Source organism: Bombina bombina, chromosome 3, assembly GCF_027579735.1.
Source record: "Bombina bombina isolate aBomBom1 chromosome 3, aBomBom1.pri, whole genome shotgun sequence".
In the NCBI taxonomy this organism is placed as follows: domain Eukaryota; kingdom Metazoa; phylum Chordata; class Amphibia; order Anura; family Bombinatoridae; genus Bombina; species Bombina bombina.
This window is the reverse complement of record NC_069501.1, coordinates 1,168,684,598-1,168,707,010: the sequence shown is the minus strand read 5'-3', so window position 1 is coordinate 1,168,707,010 and position 22,413 is coordinate 1,168,684,598. Positions and strand designations below refer to the sequence as shown.

Genomic DNA, 22,413 nt, shown 5'->3' with positions numbered 1-22,413 from the left:
CAACTGGGTTACCGACCGCGTATGAGAAAAAGCGCACTCCTTCCAGGATCATACACACAAGTGGCTTACGCATTGGCGCATAGCAAGATTTAAGCTGAAGATATTTACAGACTTTATCTGTGCTAACAGCGTGGGACGAAGATTTCTTCTATCAAGAAACTGCAGTTTATTTAACAGGACTGTAGCCACCTACTGTGTGATGATACAATATATATTTCTTAGTTCACGGAACTGAGCTACCACGCATGTAGACACTATTCGATGAGTATATTTGTATCTCTTGGCATGTTTGTTTGATGTATATGCCTTGTTTTTTGTTCCCTTGAGTTCTCCTTCTCTCTTCCATACTTAGTTTATAATTTTGTTTATTTTTCTGGTAATCACGGTTATATGTATTACGCATATTTGTATAGCCTGACTACACGTATACAGCACATTTGACTATATGTGTATTAAATAAGGTTTAATTAGACGAAAAGTGCTGTTATGGGATTTTCTTTTGCTTCTTATATATTTTTGATATATTTGCTTATATAGACCTCAGCACCGATAGTACTACTTATCCTAAGTCTTAACCTGTTATTGTCCGGAGCAGGGCTGCATTGTTATTAAAAGAGTTGATTTCTTTGGGGCAATGCCCCACAAAAGGCCCTTTTAAGGGCCATTGGAAGTTTATGGTAGGCTAGGTTTTTTTTATTTTGGGGGGGGGCTTTTTTATTTTGATAGGGCTATTAGATTAGGTGTAATTCTTTTTTATTTTTGATAATTTGTTTCTTATTTTTTGTAATTTAGTGTTTGCTTTTTATGTAATTGAGTTATTTTTATTTTTAGTAATTTTAGTGTTTATTTTTTTTTGTAATTTTAGGTTTTAGTGTAAGACAGGTTAGGTTTTATTTCACAGGTAATTTTGTATTTATTTTAACTAGTAGTTAGTAAATAGTAATTTAGTTATTTTTTTGTAATTAGATACTTTTTGTAATTTTTAGAGTAGTGTTACTTAGTAGTGTTTTTTTAATGTGTAGTTTAGTTTAATTTAATTGGTAGTTAGTTTAATTGTAGTTTAATAATTATCTTAGTTTAATTGTTAGTTTAAAATTAATTAATTTAATTTGACAGGTAAGTTTTAATTTAATTTAAGATAGGGAAATTGTAATTTTAATATAAAGTTAGGGGGACGTTAGGTTTAGGGGTTAATTGTTTATTTTAGTATATTTTGCTGTGGGGGCTTTCGGTTTAGAGGTTAATAATTTATTTAAGTATATTATTATATCTGCGGACGGCAGATTAGGGGTTATTAATATTTAAATAGTGTTTGCGATGTGGGAGGGGCGGCGGTTTAGGGGTAATAGGTTTATTATAGTGGCGGCGATGTCCAGAGCGGCAGATTAGGGGTTAATAAATTTATTATAGTGTTTGCGATGCGGGAGGGCCTCGGTTTAGGGGTTAATAGGTAGTTTATGGGTGTTAGTGTACTTTGTAAAACTTTAGTTATGAGTTGTAAGCTGCAGCTTTGTAACGTAAAACTCATAACTACTGACTTTAGATGGCGGTACGGATCTTGTCAGTATAGGGTGTACCGCTCACTTTTTGGCCTCCCAGGCAAACTCTTAATACCGGCGCTATTGGAGTCCCATTTTAAAAGTGCGGTACTGACGTGGCGTGACAGGCTAAAAACAGAATTTATGCTTACCTGATAAATTACTTTCTCCAACGGTGTGGACGGTCCACGGCGTCATCCTTACTTGTGGGATATTCTCTTCCCCAACAGGAAATGGCAAAGAGTCCCAGCAAAGCTGGTCACATGATCCCTCCTAGGCTCCGCCCACCCCAGTCATTCGACCGACGGACAGGAGGAAATATATATAGGAGAAACCATATGATACCGTGGTGACTGTAGTTAGAGAAAATAATTCATCAGTCCTGATTAAAAAAACCAGGGCGGGCCGTGGACCGGACACACCGTTGGAGAAAGTAATTTATCAGGTAAGCATAAATTCTGTTTTCTCCAACATTGGTGTGTCCGGTCCACGGCGTCATCCTTACTTGTGGGAACCAATACCAAAGCTTTAGGACACGGATGAAGGGAGGGAGCAAATCAGGTCACCTAAATGGAAGGCACCACGGCTTGCAAAACCTTTCTCCCAAAAATAGCATCCGAAGAAGCAAAAGTATCAAATTTGTAAAATTTGGCAAAAGTGTGCAGTGAAGACCAAGTCGCTGCCTTACATATCTGGTCAACAGAAGCCTCGTTCTTGAAGGCCCAGGTGGAAGCCACAGCCCTAGTGGAGTGAGCTGTGATTCTTTCAGGAGGCTGCCGTCCGGCAGTCTCATAAGCCAATCGGATAATGCTTTTAAGCCAAAAGGAAAGAGAGGTAGAAGTCGCTTTTTGACCTCTCCTTTTACCAGAATAAACAACAAACAAGGAAGATGTTTGTCTGAAATGTTTAGTAGCCTCTAAATAGAATTTTAGAGCACGAACTACGTCCAAATTGTGTAACAAACGTTCCTTCTTTGAAACTGGATTCGGACACAAAGAAGGTACAACTATCTCCTGGTTAATATTTTTGATGGAAACAACTTTCGGAAGAAAACCAGGCTTAGTACGCAAAACCACCTTATCTGCATGGAACACCAGATAGGGCGGAGAACACTGCAGAGCAGATAACTCTGAAACTCTTCTAGCAGAAGAAATTGCAACCAAAACAAAACTTTCCAAGATAGTAACTTAATATCTACGGAATGTAAGGGTTCAAACGGAACCCCTTGAAGAACTGAAAGAACTAGATTTAGACTCCAGGGAGGAGTCAAAGGTCTGTAAACAGGCTTGATCCTAACCAGAGCCTGAACAAATGCTTGAACATCTGGCACGGCTGCCAGTCTTTTGTGAAGTAAAACAGATAAAGCAGAGATCTGTCCCTTCAGAGAACTTGCAGATAATCCTTTCTCCAAACCTTCTTGTAGAAAGGATAGAATCTTAGGAATTTTTATCTTGTTCCATGGGAATCCTTTAGATTCACACCAACAGATATATCTTTTCCATATTTTATGGTAGATTTTTCTAGTTACAGGCTTTCTAGCCTGAATCAGAATATCTATTACAGAATCTGAAAACCCACGCTTTGATAAAATAAAGCGTTCAATCTCCAAGCCGTCAGTTGGAGGGAAACCAGATTTGGATGTTCGAATGGACCCTGAACAAGAAGGTCCTGTCTCAAAGGTAGCTTCCATGGTGGAGCCGATGACATATTCACCAGGTCTGCATACCAAGTCCTGCGTGGCCACGCAGGAGCTATCAAGATCACCGAGGCCCTCTCCTGATTGATCCTGGCTACCAGCCTGGGGATGAGAGGAAACGGTGGGAATACATAAGCTAGGTTGAAGGTCCAAGGTGCTACTAGTGCATCTACTAGAGTCGCCTTGGGATCCCTGGATCTGGACCCGTAGCAAGGAACCTTGAAGTTCTGACGAGACGCCATCAGATCCATGTCTGGAATGCCCCATAATTGAGTTATTTGGGCAAAGATTTCCGGATGGAGTTCCCACTCCCCCGGATGGAATGTCTGACGACTCAGAAAATCCGCTTCCCAATTTTCCACTCCTGGGATGTGGATCGCAGACAAGTGGCAGGAGTGATCCTCCGCCCATTGAATTATCTTGGTCACTTCTTTCATCGCCAGGGAAGTCCTTGTTCCCCCCTGATGATTGATATATGCAACGGTCGTCATGTTGTCTGACTGAAACCTTATGAATTTGGCCTTTGCTAGTTGAGGCCAAGCTCTGAGAGCATTGAATATCGCTCTCAGTTCCAGAATGTTTATCGGGAGAAGAGACTCTTCCCGAGACCATAGACCCTGAGCTTTCAGGGATTCCCAGACCGCGCCCCAGCCCACTAGGCTGGTGTCGGTCGTGACAATGACCCACTCTGGTCTGCGGAAGCTCATTCCCTGTGACAGATTGTCCAGGGTCAGCCACCAACGGAGTGAATCTCTGGTCTTTTGATCTACTTGAATCGTCGGAGACAAGTCTGTATAATCCCCCTTCCACTGTCTGAGCATGCACAGTTGTAATGGTCTTAGATGAATTCGTGCAAAAGGAACTATGTCCATTGTTGCAACCATCAATCCTATTACTTCCATGCACTGCGGTATGGAAGGACGAGGAACAGAATGAAGAACTTGACAAGAGCTTAGAAGTTTTGATTTTCTGACCTCTGTCAGAAAAATCCTCATTTCTAAGGAATCTATTATTGTTCCCAAAAAGGGAACTCTTGTTGACGGGGACAGAGAACTTTTTTCTTTGTTCACCTTCCATCCGTGAGATCTGAGAAAGGCTAGGACGATGTCCGTATGAGCCTTTGCTTTTGACAGGGACGACGCTTGAATCAGGATGTCGTCTAAGTAAGGTACTACTGCAATGCCCCTTGGTCTTAGAACCGCTAGAAGGGACCCTAGTACCTTTGTGAAAATCCTTGGAGCAGTGGCTAATCCGAATGGAAGTGCCACAAACTGGTAATGCTTGTCCAGAAAAGCGAACCTTAGGAACTGATGATGTTCCTTGTGGATAGGAATATTTAGATACGCATCCTTTAAGTCCACGGTAGTCATAAATTGATTTTCCTGGATAGTAGGTAGGATCGTTCGAATAGTTTCCATTTTGAACGATGGTACCCTGAGAAATTTGTTTAGGATCTTGAGATCCAAAATTGGTCTGAATGTTCCCTCTTTTTTGGGAACTATGAACAGGTTGGAATAAAAACCCATCCCTTGTTCTCTTATTGGAACAGGATGAATCACTCCCATCTTTAACAGGTCTTCTACACAATGTAAGAATGCCTGTCTTTTTATTTGGTTTGAAGATAATTGAGACCTGTGGAACCTTCCCCTTGGGGGTAGTTCCTTGAATTCCAGGAGATAACCTTGAGAAACTATTTCTAGCGCCCAAGGATCCTGAACATCTCTTGCCCAAGCCTGAGCAAAGAGAGAAAGTCTGCCCCCCACCAGATCCGGTCCCGGATCGGGGGCTACCCCTTCATGCTGTTTTGGTAGCAGTGGTAGGCTTCTTGGCCTGCTTACCCTTGTTCCAGCCTTACATTGGTTTCCAGGCTGGCTTGGGTTGTGAAGTATTACCCTCTTGCTTAGAGGATGAAGAATTAGAGGCTGGTCCGTTTCTGCGAAAGGGACGAAAATTAGGCTTATTTTTAGCCTTAAAGGACCTATCCTGTGGGAGGGCGTGGCCCTTTCCCCCAGTGATGTCTGAAATAATCTCTTTCAAATCAGGTCCAAATAATGTTTTTACCCTTGAAAGGAATGTTAAGCAATTTTGTCTTGGAAGACACATCCGCTGACCAAGACTTTAGCCAAAGCGCTCTGCGCGCCACGATAGCAAACCCTGAATTTTTCGCCGCTAATCTAGCTAATTGCAAAGCGGCATCTAAAATAAAAGAGTTAGCCAATTTAAGTGCTTGAACTCTGTCCATAACCTCCTCATACGAAGATTCTTTATTGAGCGACTTTTCTAGTTCCTCGAACCAGAAACACGCTGCCGTAGTGACAGGAACAATGCATGAAATTGGTTGTAGAAGGTAACCTTGCTGAACAAAAATCTTTTTAAGCAAACCCTCTAATTTTTTATCCATAGGATCTTTGAAAGCACAACTATCCTCGATAGGAATAGTAGTGCGTTTGTTTAGAGTAGAAAACCGCCCCCTCGACCTGGGGACTGTCTGCCATAAGTCCTTTCTGGGGTCGACTATAGGAAATAATTTCTTAAATATAGGGGGGGGGACAAAAGGTATGCTGGGCCTTTCCCACTCTTTATTTACTATGTCCGCCACCCGCTTGGGTATAGGAAAAGCATCGGGGGGCACCGGAACCTCTAGGAACTTGTCCATCTTACATAACTTCTCTGGAATTACCAAATTGTCACAATCATCCAGAGTAGATAATACCTCCTTAAGCAGTGCGCGGAGATGTTCTAATTTAAATTTAAATGTCACAACATCAGGTTCAGCTTGATGAGAAATTTTTCCTGAATCTGAAATTTCTCCCTCAGACAAAACCTCCCTCATGGCCCCTTCAGATTGGTGTGAGGGTATGTCAGAACAATTATCATCAGCGTCCTCTTGCTCTTCAGTGTTTAAAACAGAGCAATCACGCTTTCTCTGATAAGTAGGCATTTTGGATAAAAGATTTGCTATAGAGTTATCCATTACAGCCGTTAATTGTTGCATGGTAATAAGTACTGGCGCACTAGATGTACTAGGGGCCTCCTGTGTGGGCATAACTGGTGTAGACACAGTAGGGGATGTAGTATCATGTTTACTCCCCTCATTTGAGGAATCATCTTGGGCAATATCATTATCTGTGGCATTACTGTCCTTACTTTGTTTGGACACTATGGCACAATTATCACATACATTTAAATGGGGAGACACCTTGGCTTTCATACATATAGAACATAGCTTATTTGATGGTACAGACATGTTAAACAGGCTTAAACTTGTCAACAAAGCACAAAAAACGTTTTAAAATAAAACCGTTACTGTCACTTTAAATTTCAAACTGAAAACACCTTATTACTGAATATGTGAAAAAGTGTGAAGGAATTGTTCAAAATTCACCAAAATTTCACCACAATGTCTTAAAGCATTAAAAGTATTGCACACCAAATTTCAGAGCTTTAACCCTTAAAATAACGGAACCGGAGCCGTTTTTACATTTAACCCCTATACAGTCCCAGCTATATGCTTTGCTGAGACCCAACCAAGCCCAGAGGGGAATACGATACCAAATGATGCCTTCTATAAGCTTTTTCAGTGATATTTAGCTCCTCACACATGCATCTGCATGCCTTGCTCTCCAAAAACAACTGCACATTAGTGGCGCGAAAATGAGGCTCTGTCTATAACTAGAAAATGGCCCCCATCTGAAAAAGGTGTCCAACACAGTGCCTGACGTTTTTCTAAACAATCCCCAAGATTATAATAACCATTATTAGTTAGAATCTGCATAATATGCCTAGTAAAGCAATCGTTTTAGCCCAGATAAATGTCTACCAGTTTTTTTAAGCCCTTTTTGAAGCCCTTTATTCTTTTATGTTTAACTAAGAAAATGGCTTACCGGTCCCCATGAGGGGAAATGACAGCCTTCCAGCATTACATGGTCTTGTTAGAAATATGGCTAGTCATACCTTAAGCAGAAAGGTCTGCTAACTGTTTCCCCCAACTGAAGTTACTTCATCTCAACAGTCCTGTGTGGAAACAGCAATCGATTTTAGTAACTGTCTGCTAAAATCATCTTCCTCTTACAAACAGAAATCTTCATCCTTTTTCTGTTTCAGAGTAAATAGTACATACCAGCACTATTTTAAAATAACAAACACTTGATAGAAGAATAAAAACTACATTTAAACACCAAAAAAACTCTTAACCATCTCCGTGGAGATGTTGCCTGTGCAACGGCAAAGAGAATGACTGGGGTGGGCGGAGCCTAGGAGGGATCATGTGACCAGCTTTGCTGGGACTCTTTGCCATTTCCTGTTGGGGAAGAGAATATCCCACAAGTAAGGATGACGCCGTGGACCGGACACACCAATGTTGGAGAAAGGTGTGCGGTACACCTATACCTGCAAGACTTGTAATAGCAGCATTAGAGAAAAAGCAGCGTTATGGGCCATAACGCTGCTTTTTCACTCATAACGCCAAACTCGTAATCTAGCTGTTTATTAAATATGAATATTGCATAAACATGACCATGTATGTTTTCATCTACTCGACTTCAAATGGCTCCAATGCATATATATATATATACAGTATATATATATATATATATATATATATATATATATATATAATATATATATATATATATGTGTGTGTGTGTGTGTGTGTGTGTATACATGTGTGTACATATGTATTTAAATGTTTATTTATCTTTGTAAATACATAAATACACATATAAATACATATGTACACACACACACACACATATATATATATATATATATATATATATATATATATATATATACAGTATATACACTCACACATATTTAGACATGTATATGTATGTATCTCTATGTTAAAGCTCTTTGCACTGCCTGAGACCTCATATCTTTGAGCCCTTATAACTTTTTATTGCATTTTTTTAAAAATATTTTTTATTAGATAGTGTAATTATGAGTGCAACTGTACTTTAAAATATATGTTTCATGTGTTTTGAGACACTTTTTTGGCTTGCAAAACAGTTAACGAGAGCTCTGAAGTCACGGCAATCATTCTAGCGTTAATCGTGATTGCGTTCATGCATTCCCTTTAAACTTATAATACGGTCAGAATTTAACTTGTGTGCAAACGATAGTACTCCACTCGTAATGTAGCCCAATGGGTACAGCTATCTCCGAATGGGGCATTTCTGCTCCTTTAACAAAAGATAGCAACAGAATGATGTTGAAATTTGGTAGCAAAAGGAAAATGAAAATTTGTTAATAATCGTATGCTCTAGCTAAATTATGAGAGACAAATTTGGGGTTTCATGTTCCTTAAATAGCAGCACATTTGCAAAGCTGCTTATAACAATGTTATACATTTGCAAGAGCACTAGGTGACAGCAGTGTTTTCACAAACTGTTGCCATACAGTGGTCAAGACAAGTACAGGTTACCTCTTCAAAACAAAATAACAAGAGATTATTTTAACCCCTTCACTACCAAGACTTTCAGAGAAAACGTATCCAAAATACTGGAGAATGTTTATCATTTTTGATATTACTCAATTTAAACAGAAATAGAGCCTTGTTTTTTTCTTATTAACTGTCAAAACTATAATATTTTTTTAAGTAGAAAACCCAAGGTATTGATCTTGGCCCATTTTGGTAAATGTTATGCCACCATTTCACTGCCAAATGCTATCATATAAAAACAAATTGTTAACTTTTTAACCAAACTTCTCACTGAAATTATTTACCTACGGCTAGATTTGGAGTTTTGTCGGTAACGACCCGAAAAACTAACGCCCGCGTTTTACTGGCCGCACCATAAAAATAACTCTGGTATCGAGAGTCCACATAAAGGCTGCGTTAGGCTCCAAAAAAGGAGCGTAGAGCATTTTTAACGCAGCTTCAACTCTCGATACCAGAGTTGCTTACGGACAGCGGCCAGCCTCAAAAACGTGCTCGTGCACGATTCCCCCATAGGAAACAATGGGGCTGTTTGAGCTGAAAAAAAAGCAAACACCTGCAAAAAAGCCGCGTTCAGCTCCTAACGCAGCCCCATTGTTTGCTATGCGGTAACCCTTCCGACGTCTGCACTTAACACTCTAACATGTACCCCGAGTCTAAACACCCCTAACCTTACACTTATTAACCCCTATTCTGCCGCCCCCGCTATCGCTGACCCCTGCATATTATTATTAACCCCTAATCTGCCGCTCCGTAAACCGCCGCTACTTAATTATTAACCCCTAATCTGCTGCCCTAACATCGCCGACCCCTATATTATATTTATTAACCCCTAATCTGCCCCCCCACAACGTCGCCTCCACCTGCCTACACTTATTAACCCCTAATCTGCGACCGGACCGCACCGCTATTATAATAAAGTTATTAACCCCTAATCCGCCTCACTAACCCTATCATAAATAGTATTAACCCCTAATCTGCCCTCCCTAACATCGCCGGACACCTAACTTCAATTATTAACCCCTAATCTGCCGACCGAATCTCGCCGCTATTCTAATAAATGTATTAACCCCTAAAGCTAAGTCTAACCCTAATACTAACACCCCCCCTAAGTTAAATATAATTTAAATCTAACAAAATTAATTAACTCTTATTAAATAAATTATTCCTATTTAAAGCTAAATACTTACCTGTAAAATAAATCCTAATATAGCTACAATATAAATTATAATTATATTATAGCTATTTTAGGATTTATATTTATTTTACAGGTAACTTTGTATTTATTTTAACCAGGTACAATAGCTATTAAACAGTTAAGAACTATTTAATAGCTAAAATAGTTAAAATAATTACAAATTTACCTGTAAAAGAAATCCTAACCTAAGTTACAAATAAACCTAACACTACACTATCAATAAATTAATTAAATAAAATACCTACAATTACCTAGAATTAAACCTAACACTACACTATCAATAAATAAATTAAATACAATTCCTACAAATAAATACAATTAAATAAACTAGCTAAAGTACAAAAAATAAAAAAGAACTAAGTTACAAAAAATAAAAAAATATTTACAAACATAATAAAAATATTACAACAATTTTTAAACTAATTACACCTACTCTAAGCCCCCTAATAAAATAACAAAGCCCCCCAAAATAAAAAAATGCCCTACCCCTATTCTAAATTACTACAGTTCAAAGCTCTTTTACCTTACCAGCCCTGAACAGGGCCCTTTGCGGGGCATGCCCCAAGAAATACAGCTCTTTTGCCTGTAAAAAAAAACATTACAATACCCAAGCCCCCCAACATTACAACCCACCACCCACATACCCCTAATCTAACCCAAACCCCCCTTAAATAAACCTAACACTAAGCCCCTGAAGATCATCCTACCTTGTCTTCACCATACCAGGTTCACCGATCGGTCCAGAAGAGCTCCTCCGATGTCCTGATCAAGCCCAAGCGGGGGGCTGAAGAGGTCCATGATCCGGCTGAAGTCTTCATCCAAGCGGGGCAGAAGAGTTCTTCCATCCGATTGAAGTCTTCATCCAAGCGGCATCCATCCGGAGCGAAGCGGCAGCATCCTGAAGACCTCCACCGCGGAACATCCATCCTGGCCGACGACTGAACGACGAATGACGGTTCCTTTAAATGACGTCATCCAAGATGGCGTCCCTCGAATTCCGATTGGCTGATAGGATTCTATCAGCCAATCGGAATTAAGGTAGGAATATTCTGATTGGCTGATGGAATCAGCCAATCAGAATCAAGTTCAATCCGATTGGCTGATCCAATCAGCCAATCAGATTGAGCTTGCATTCTATTGGCTGTTCCGATCAGCCAATAGAATGCAAGCTCAATCTGATTGGCTGATTGGATCAGCCAATCGGATTGAACTTGATTCTGATTGGCTGATTCCATCAGCCAATCAGAATATTCCTACCTTAATTCCGATTGGCTGATAGAATCCTATCAGCCAATCGGAATTCGAGGGACGCCATCTTGGATGACGTCATTTAAAGGAACCGTCATTCGTCGTTCAGTCGTCGGCCAGGATGGATGTTCCGCGGTAGAGGTCTTCAGGATGCTGCCGCTTCGCTCTGGATGGATGCCGCTTGGATGAAGACTTCAATCGGATGGAAGAACTCTTCTGCCCCGCTTGGATGAAGACTTCAGCCGGATCATGGACCTCTTCAGCCCCCCGCTTGGGCTTGGATCAGGACATCGGAGGAGCTCTTCTGGACCGATCGTTGAACCTGGTATGGTGAAGACAAGGTAGGATGATCTTCAGGGGCTTAGTGTTAGGTTTATTTAAGGGGGGTTTGGGTTAGATTAGGGGTATGTGGGTGGTGGGTTGTAATGTTGGGGGGCTTGGGTATTGTATGTTTTTTTTTACAGGCAAAAGAGCTGTATTTCTTGGGGCATGCCCCGCAAAGGGCCCTGTTCAGGGCTGGTAAGGTAAAAGAGCTTTGAACTGTAGTAATTTAGAATAGGGTAGGGCATTTTTTTATTTTGGGGGGCTTTGTTATTTTATTATGGGGCTTAGAGTAGGTGTAATTAGTTTAAAATTGTTGTAATATTTTTATTATGTTTGTAAATATTTTTTTATTTTTTGTAACTTAGTTCTTTTTTATTTTTTGTACTTTAGCTAGTTTATTTAATTGTATTTATTTGTAGCAATTGTATTTAATTAATTTATTGATAGTGTAGTGTTAATGTAATGTAAATATAATTTATATTGTAGCTATATTAGGATTTATTTTACAGGTAAGTATTTAGCTTTAAATAGAAATAATTTATTTAATAAGAGTTAATTAATTTCTTTAGATTTAAATTATATTTAATTTAGGGGGGTGTTAGTGTTAGGGTTAGACTTAGCTTTAGGGGTTAATACATTTATTAGAATAGCGGTGAGCTCCGGTCGGCAGATTAGGGGTTAATAATTGAAGTTAGGTGTCGGCGATGTTAGGGAGGGCAGATTAGGGGTTAATACTATTTATTATAGGGTTAGTGAGGCGGATTAGGGGTTAATAACTTTATTATAGTAGCGCTCAGGTCCGCTCGGCAGATTAGGGGTTAATAAGTGTAGGCAGGTGGAGGCGACGTTGTGGGGGGCAGATTAGGGGTTAATAAATATAATATAGGGGTCGGCGGTGTTAGGGGCAGCAGATTAGGGGTACATAGGGATAATGTAGCTGGCGGCGGCGTGCGGACGGCAGATTAGGGGTTAATAAGTGTAGGTAGCTGGTGGCGACGTTGTGGGGGGCAGATTAGGGGTTAATAAATATAATACAGGGGTCGGCGGTGTTAGGGGCAGCAGATTAGGGGTACATAAGGATAACGTAGGTGGCGGTCGGAAGATTAGGGGTTAAAAAATTTAATCGAGTGGCGGCGATGTGGGGGGACCTCGGTTTAGGGGTACATAGGTAGTTTATGGGTGTTAGTGTACTTTAGAGCACAGTAGTTAAGAGCTTTATAAACCGGCCGTTAGCCCAGAAAGCTCTTAACTACTGACTTTTTTCCTGCGGCTGGAGTTTTTGTCGTTAGATGTCTAACGCTCACTTCAGAAACGACTCTAAATACCGGAGTTAGGAAGATCCCATTGAAAAGATAGGATACGCAATTGACGTAAGGGGATCTGCGGTATGGAAAAGTCGCGGCTGAAAAGTGAGCGTTAGACCCTATTTTGAGTGACTCTAAATACCGGCGGTAGCCTAAAACCAGCGTTAGGAGCCTCTAACGCTGGTTTTCACAGCTACCGCCAAACTCCAAATCTAGGTCATAGTGCTTGTGCAATCATGGCACAAATAGTTATAAAAGCTTCTATGGGATCCCCTTTGTTCAGAAATAGCAGGCATATATACAGTAGTTTTGCCTTTGCTTTTTGGCAATTAGAAGGCCGCTAGCTGCAGCTGCTCCCACACTTTGCCTCCCAAACATCTATCTTTCCTCCATCACCCCCCACTGGTCACCCCCATCTTTGGTACTGGCAGACAGTTTGCCAGTATGAAGAGATAAAGGGACATGAAACCCAAAAACTTTATTTCATGATTTAGGTAGAACATAGAACATTAAAAAACTTTCCAGTTTACTTCTATGATCAAATGTTATTCATTCTCTTGGTATCATTTGTTGAAGGAGCAGCAATGCACTACTGGTTTCTAATTGAACACGTGGGTGAGCCAATGACAATCGGTATACATAAGCAGCCACCAATCAGCAGCTAGAACCTACAGTAGGTTCTTTGCTGCTCCTGAGCTTACCTAGATAAACCTTTCAGCAAAGGATAACAAGATAGGAAAGCAAATTAAATAATAAAAGTAAATTGGAAAGTTGTTTAAAATTGTTTACTCTATCTGAATCATTAAATATATTTGGGGGGTTTCATGTCCCTTTAAGGCAATTTTTTTTAATGTATTTTAAATTTTTAAATATTTTCTGCAGTGTTGGATCCCCCCTTACACTCCAACCTCAATGATACCAAAAAGCTCTCTAACCCTCCCCACTCTAACTAGTGCCACCATCTTTCTGCCAGTATCTATAAACCAGTTATTTCCATATATATATATATTTTTTTATTTTATTTTTTATTGTAGGGCCCTTCCATTTCCTCTCCACTGCCGGACCGCCAATCCACCTCCCTCCCACACCTCCCGCCAGCACCAGCAGATGATCATCATAGACAGTGACACACACAGTGTCACCATCTGTAACGATCTGGCATCTGCCCTCATATGGAACCGGAGCACTGATCGCGCTCCGGTTCCATATGAGGGCAGATGCCTGGAGCTCATTAACTCCAGCTTTCGGCACTGCTTGAGCTTCCTGAAGCTCAGACGTATATATACGTTATGCAGTACGATAACCAAAGTACCGCACAACGTATATATATACGTCAAATTGAGCAAAGGGGTTAAACTGTATGCTCTGTTTGAATCATGAAAAAAAATTTTATTTTATGTCCCTTTAAAGAGTTATAGCCTATGAGTATATTCAGTATTTAATATAACATCATATCTAAAGGGACAGAAAACCCAAATAGTTTATTTCATGATTCAGATAAAAAGTACAATTTTAAACAACTTTCCAATGTTATTATTATCTATTAACAAATGTTCTTTATTTTCTTCTTATCCTTTGGTGAAAAGCAGGAAGGTAAACTCAGGAGCGTGCACGTGTCTGCAGCACTGTATGGCAGCTGTTTTGTAACAGTGTTATACATTAGCAGGAGCACTAGATGGCAGCACTATATAGCAGCAGTTTTGTAACAGTGTTATACATTAGCAGGAGCACTTGATGGCAGCACTATTTCCTGTCATGTAGTGCTTCAGACACCTGCACGCTACCGATCTAGATATCGCTAACAAAGAATAACATGAGATAAAGCAAATTGGATATTAAAAGTAAATGTGAGACTTTTTTTAAAATGTTATTCACTATCTGAATCATGAAAGAAAAATGTTGGTTTTCATGTCCCTTTAAAGATAGAGATGATCACCTATATGCAATAACATGTGCTGGTCATTTAGAATTAAGCTGTTACTCCAGGACTTATAAAAGGGTTAATGCTTGATGGAAGAAACCATCAAAACTATTTGAAAGCTTTATTGTTGTGACACCGTGATTTTGTTTTGCTGGTACATTAAAGGGACACCGAACCCAATTTTTTTCTTTCATGATTCAGATAGAGCATGACATTTTAAGCATCTTTCTAATTTACTCCTATTATCACATTTTCTTTCTTCTCTTGCTATCTTTATTTTAAAAGCAGGAATGTAAATCTTAGCGGCCAGCCTATTTTAGGTTCAGCACCATGGATAGCGCTTGCTTATTGGAGGCTTACATTTACCCACCAATAGGCAAGCATAACCCAGGTTCACAACCAAAATGGGCCAGCTCCTATGCATCACATTCCTACTTTTTAAATAAAGATAGCAAGAGAACGAAAAAAAATTGATGATAGGAGTAAATTAGAAAGTTGCTTAAAATTGCATGCTCTATCTGAATCATGAAAGAAAAAAAATTGGGTTTAGTGTCCCTTTAACTTTATTGTGGTGGCATTTTGACCTTATTGTGCTGCGATATTGACTTTATCGTGGTGGTATCGTGCCTTTATTGCGTTGGTATCTTAGCTGTATTGTGGTGGAATCCTGACTAGATTATGGTGGTATACTGACTAGATTATGGTGGTATCCTGACTAGATTGTGGTGGTATCCTGACTAGATTGTGGTGGTATCCTGACTAGATTGTGGTGGTATCCTGACTAGATTGTCGTGGTATCCTGACTAGATTGTGGTGGTATCCTGACTAGATTATGGTGGTATACTGACTAGATTATGGTGGTATCCTGACTAGATTATGGTGGTATACTGACTAGATTGTGGTGGTATCCTGACTAGATTGTGGTGGTATTTTTACTTTATTGTGGCAGTATATTGGCCTGTGTTTGCTTCCCCTTTGGTGAACCACACTTATCCCTCTTGCTCTTATGAATCTCCCCCCCTCCCCCCCCGCGCTTTTTCCCAATTCTGGGTACTAATATTACTATCATCAGTTATTTGTACTATCCATGAATTGTTGGGAAATATAATACTCTGCAAACTGTGACAGATCAAAAGCAATAGAGCTGGGAGGGGAGGTGGTGACATATAAAGCACAAGACCATATTGTGACCTCTTGACTTTAGGATTGGCAAGGCTGCTTTACTCTATAGAAGCTGCAATTTCTAAAACAGTAGCAAATGAATTACAATACCTGTGCAATTGAGCATATTTTTGTGCTATTTAATGTTAAAATGTTTAGCATTTTATGAAACTTGTGTCCCTGAATTCTAAGGGTAAACATGCAAACCGCTTCTAATTACATTATAAATATTTAATAATTTGTATTACCTAGCTTTGCTGTTTCCAGCATTACAAATGTGTTTGTAATTGATTCCCACTTATACAGAACATATGATTAAAAGACATTAACTTAATTTTTCACCTACATAATTATTCAATCTTGTAATTAAATATACATGATTTTTCCTATTTTTACAATATCTATTTTTCATTACTGCTACACCAGTACAGTATAAAGGGAACCTGTAATTATAAAAGCATTTTATTAAACTAAAAGCTATAAGCATCCTGCATAATGTTCTATTAAGCTTTTTGAAGCTGTGTTCGACTGACTGATGGGAAAGTATTAAATCTTAAATTAATTTGCAACTTGTTAGAGGTTTAGCATGAAAATGACCAAAATTCCCAATTATTTACTGAAAAGAAAATAGTAAACGAGATCATTTTTTTGGCAAACATTTTAATGTACAGTGGTATCTTTGGAGTAAAGAGGGGTTTTAGACACAAATGGAAAAGTGCGTAATATCTGTTGTTGTTTTAAAGGTGTGAATTTTATAATACTCAATTTAAAGGGTCTTTAAACAATTGGGCCAGATTATAAGTGGAGTGCTATTTAACACACCCGCTCAAGCACTAACTCCGCTAGAAGTGAGCTTTTTGCGGGCGTCGGGAAGCACTCGTATTACAAGTTGAAGGTAAACAGTTTTTTCTCGCTCGCTAACCTGATGCACGTAAAAAGTCGAAGTTAGAATATCGTACATGCGATTACGTATTTCCCCATAGAAGTCAATGGAGCAAAACTCGACCTTATATTCTCAAGTGCGCTAACCAGACATAAAAATATTAATATTTCATATTCCAATGCTCTTCACATAGAAGAATATGTTCTATTTACACATAAATACATATTTTTTATATATATCTGATGGTATTTGGTACAATATATATTTATACCTTTTTATATAGATGATTATATATAGGTGTGTGTGTGTATATATATATATATATATATATATATATATATATATATATATATATACAGGTAGCCCTCAGTTTACGCCGGGGTTAGGTTCCAGAAGGAATGGTTGTAAATCGAAACCCTTGTAAATTGAAACCCAGTTTATAATGTAAGTCAATGGGAAGTGAGGGAGTTTTCAGGATTCCAGGCCCCTCTCAAAATTGTCATAAGTAACACCTAATACATTATTTTTAAAGCTTTGAAATGAAGACTTTAAATGCTAAACAGCATTATAAACCTAATTAAATAATCACAGAACAGACTGTATCATCAAACTAAGTTTAGTGAACAAAAACATTTGCTAATAATCACACAACAGACTGTATCATCAAACTAAGTTTAATGAACAAAAACATTTTTTTACTTGCATTTTTCTGCAAACAGTTCTCTGCATTGTTAGCATGCTAGATAATATTGGGTCTGCACCTTTTCTATGCATTTCAATCTGGACTGATTAAGCAGTTAGGCACCCTCACCTCAAGCAGCTGGACAGGAAGATAATAGGAAAGTGACTACTAGATCTTTTTGCTTGATAGGTCTGGTCTGCTCTGTGTACACAGATCAATTTCAGTCTGCTAAGCTTGTATAACTTTGCTGCAACACAAGTGGATAGCTCCACCTACTGGCTATTTAAATTAGTGCACTGCTTTTCAAGGCTTTTCAATAGCAGTCACATGAATGAAAAAAAAGGTTGTTATTCTGAAACGGTGCAAATTGAACCGGCGTAAACCGAGGGCCACCTGTATATAAATATATATATATATATATATATATATATACAGGGGTCAAGTCGAGCGGGAACACATGGGAATGGAGTTCCTGCACTATTTTTGCAGGAGGAAATAAGTTCCCTCTGGACAGAGAAGAGAAACACTTTAGTAAACACTGCTGCTTCTGGTTGGAGGAGCTGGAGCACAGTCTGGTTAGAGGCATAATGAGATCCTCTAGTAATGGGCAGTAACATTTACAATACACTAAATGCAAGCCTGTCAGCGGTCCTGCTATGTGATCAGCCCACAATGTGTGTAACACATGGTGTTGTGTGGTTTGCTCTAGAGTTATTTAGCTTCCATTTTGTAGGACTTGACCCCTGAACATATCCCCCTATGCGAAGAACATTGGAATGTGAAATCTTTACAGTAAAAACACAGCATAACACTTTATTAAATATGAATATTGTATATTATGCTTCTACATGCTTTCATCTACTTAACTGCAAAGGGTTCCAGTTATATTTATTTATATATTGCACCCTTTTTTATTCTAACACCTGAGAACTTTTGGTGCAATATTTTTTTTATTTATTTTTTTAAATGGTGTTTTATTATGAGTATAACTGTACTTTGTAATGTTTTTTTTTATGTGTTTTGTGACACTATAGGGCACAGGAAGAGAGAGACTTTTATATATTCACATAAAATTAGATGTGCATTTGTGAAGTTCCGAAGTGAAATGAATACCGAAGTTGACAGCTGTATTTAGCAATTTTTGGAGCTAGATTTATTCTTGTTTAAATCTGGTTCCAAAAAGTGCCGAATGCAGCAAGTGGCCGCATTAATTTGCTCTCGAACTACACAAATGCACATGTCTAGATAAAACACATTTTCTCATTTCAGATATGAAGGAACTTAATTGGAAATAAAGGGACATTAAAAGTAATTTCTGTATATACAAAGCATATCTCAACAGTTAAGCACTGCATTGCAAATGATCTGACTAACATTTTTTTATATATATTTAAATCATTTAGCCCTACTGTTTTAAAAGATTTTGCAAACCAAGAGGAGTTCAGGAATATACTCCTTGAAAATATTTATGTTAGGTACAGATATAAAAGAGCCTGTGCTCTAATCTACGTAATTACTGTGTGGCATGTTGCAGGGTCAGTTCAATTATTTCATTTAGTGTGAAAAATAACAGTTATGTTAATATACTATTTTAACACCCCCCCAACCCCCCAAAAAAATCAACCCCTCTTTACCCTCTTACTGTCCTCCTCCCCATTCATCTTACAGATTTTTTTATATTCCGGAAGCAGAGCGTAAAATAAGTTTTAACACTTTTCTATTAAGATTTTAGGGTCTCTTCTGCAAAGACTAAGAGAAGGCAGCGTGACCACGTACCTTCAGTCTCATTTGCCAGCACATCGCAGCTTCTGATTGGCTGACATGCTCTGCTTCTGGAGGATGAAAAAAATGATTGCTGAGTGGGGAAGAGTGCGCGTAAAGTAAGTGAAGGAGAAGCAATGCTCTATTCTGAGTTAGCTGAACACAACCAGTGAGCCAATGAAGAAATGCATATATGTTCACCCACAAATGAGCAGCTAGCTCCCAGTAGTGCATTGCTGCTCTTAAGTCTACCTATGTATGCTTTTCAACAAAGGATATAAGAGTACAAAGTAAATTAGATAAAAGAAGAAAGTTGTTTACAATTGTATGCTCTATCTGAATGAAAGAAAGATTTTGGCTTTCATGCCCCTTAAGTATGATATATTTCAGTCTCTCTGTTGGAAAAAGCACTATTTTCATAGGTATTTACAGGAATAGCAAATAAATAAATAGTAAATATATATTGTAAGGTAATTTTATTTTACTTAAAACTTTTATGGCAAATAGATTTTGAGTTTAACATCCCTTTACCTGCAATAAAAACACAAATTAGGCTGATTTTTTCTTTTTCATACTGAGCTTATTCTCACAAAATAAATTAATGCAATTGAATTATCTTTGCTAGAATCTCATTTTATTTAGGAAAGTTTAAAATATATTAAAAAGTTTTATTCTAAAAGGCTGCTAACAATAAAACAGTGAGATTAATATATAATATCTTCGGAACAGTTTTTCATTCCCATTTCAATTATGGACAGGTATATAAATCCCAGTGACAACCTATTTCAGAAAACAGAACGCTGTACAATTTAGCATCTCTTAAGCAAAGTGACAAAATTAAATACTTACGTGGTAAAGGCATCATTTTGTTTAGCGCCAAGATAGTAGGAATAAAGATTAAACATTCCAATCATAAAGGCCACAAACACCATAATAAATATAACCATAAATTTGAAGATGTCTTTCACAGTCCTTCCAAGTGAGATTTGCAGAGGCCCAAAACTTTCATTTGCTGGTAAAATGTAGGCGATTCTGGAAAAACTTAAGACTACTGCAATTGCATAGAGTCCTTCGGATATAATTTGAGGATCCGATGGCAGCCATTTTATTCTAGCTAGAAGAAAAAAAGTTCAAGTTACCCATAACAAAATAGCATAAGATAAAAATAATCATATAGACATAGTTGATATACATACAGTATATATATTTTATATTGGATTGTTTATTTGAAATTCACTAAACAGATTGTTATCATTTACCACATCAAATTAATTAAATTGTATTCCGTTGCATTTTAATAAAGTTTACAAAATAGTTTAACAATTTTGGTAATTCCAAAGTGGTAAAGCAGTAAGGCATTCAGAAATGATTAAAGGATACATAATCACTAGTGATATTCAGACTTCCTACAAAATTATTAGTTTAATGAATTAACAATTCTTATAATTTGATTGCCAAATCTGCTCCTTGGGGGCTGGTAACAAACTTAAAAGTAGGATAGTTAATCAAACTCAGATATTATGATTTTGCATCATAAAGATTATAATGCAATCTTGTACTGTTTGTGATCCATAAAGATTGTGCTTGAACCACTCTTGTGTATATAATAAAATAATAAATATGAACTTTCTGTGGGCTCATAATTTGATGTTTGTAGTTCGAATCAAGTTGTATTTGCATATTTCAGATAAATTGTAATCTAATTCATATAAAACAGGTACAGGTACAAATTCCCAAATCTGGAATTGCAAAGTTCATAATTATTCTGAAATCCAGACATTTTTCATGAATATTTTTTTTACAAATAAAATTATTAAAAAATTCAATTTTTCCTTGCCAGTAAATCATAATCTTCTCTGCTTGAGTCTTTGGTTTGTTTTGTGTTCTAAAATGCAAGTACTAGTCTATATTTATTTAAAAGAACAACTATTACCTTTCTGATTACAGTATTGTATTATTTCTATGATGGTACTTTGCATACAAATGTATTAAAAATGATCTAAAACTACATTTAAGGTTATATAAATAAAAAAAATGGATAAAATTATATAAGATATTGTTTACACCTGGTCCTATTTAATTATACAGATATTCCAAAATCCAAACCTTTTCTAGTCCCAACCAGTTTTGATATAGGGTTTTGTACCTGTATTTATGATAAGCCTAAAATGTATAGGTGTATCAAATTGGATACTATAGGCAAGATTATAATTAAGTTAGTAACTATACAAGCCCTGCTGGTAATTCCCAACATCCCTGGCAGTAAAGATCTCACAAGCAGGTGCAACCCATTGGCTAAATCAATTTTACCCGTTACCAACAACTCCAATGTGTTTGCTTAAGACTATGAGGCATATTTAAGAAATGTCTTGCGGACCTGATCCGACAGTGCGGATCAGGTCCGCAAGACATTGCTGAATGCTGGAGAGCAATACGCTCTCCGCATTTAACATTGCACAAGCAGCTCACAAGAGCTGCTGGTGCAACGCCGCCCCCCTGCAGACTCGCGGCCAATGGGGGGGGGTCAATCAACCCGATCGTACTCGATTGGGTTGATTTCTGGCGATGTCTGTCCGCCTGCTCAGAGTAGGGAGACAGGTTATGGAGCAGTGGTCTTTGTGACCGCTGCTTCATAACTGCTGATTCTGGCGAGTCTGAAGACTCGCCAGAAACACGGGCCGTCAAGCTAGTTTCGGAGCTTGATAGATAGGCCCCTATACCTTCTATGAGATTAATCTTAATGCAAGTGACACATTTTAGACATGTGCAAAAATATGTTTCACATTTATTTGAAAAAAAATGAACAAATTTGAACCACTAGAATCCTTACTGTGATCTCAGAGCTCTGGTTAACAGTTTTCTGAAAATAAAAAGGGTCACGAGACATCAAAAATACATTACAAAGTACAGTTACACTCATAATAACACTGTCTAATAAAAATTATTCCAAAATAATATTGCAAAAGGTCTTTGACATTGAGATACATACAGATAAATGTCTAAAGATGTCTTTATATGTATAAATATGTATTAATGTATTTATATGTGTATATATGTATTTACAGACATATATACACATATAAAAACATTAATATATATATATATATATGAATACATATTTTTCATAATTTCATGTCAGGTATGCGCAATTTACAGTATGCATCATGTTTGCGCAAATTACAGTATGCGATCATGTTTGCGCAAATTACAATATGCGATCATGTTTGCATATATTACAGTATGCGATTGGGTATGCT

At 37.9% G+C, this 22,413-nt stretch overlaps 1 protein-coding gene across 1 annotated transcript in view; it reads right to left on the bottom strand.

Moving 5' to 3' along the window:
- The window catches only part of TRPC6 (transient receptor potential cation channel subfamily C member 6), a 599,576-nt gene that overhangs the window by 126,368 nt on the left and 450,795 nt on the right, over nt 1-22,413 (bottom strand). Inside the window, exon 7 of the mRNA XM_053708587.1 lies at nt 20,006-20,270. Within this exon, the coding sequence (XP_053564562.1) occupies nt 20,006-20,270 (265 nt within the window). The remainder of the gene's footprint in view (nt 1-20,005; nt 20,271-22,413) is intronic.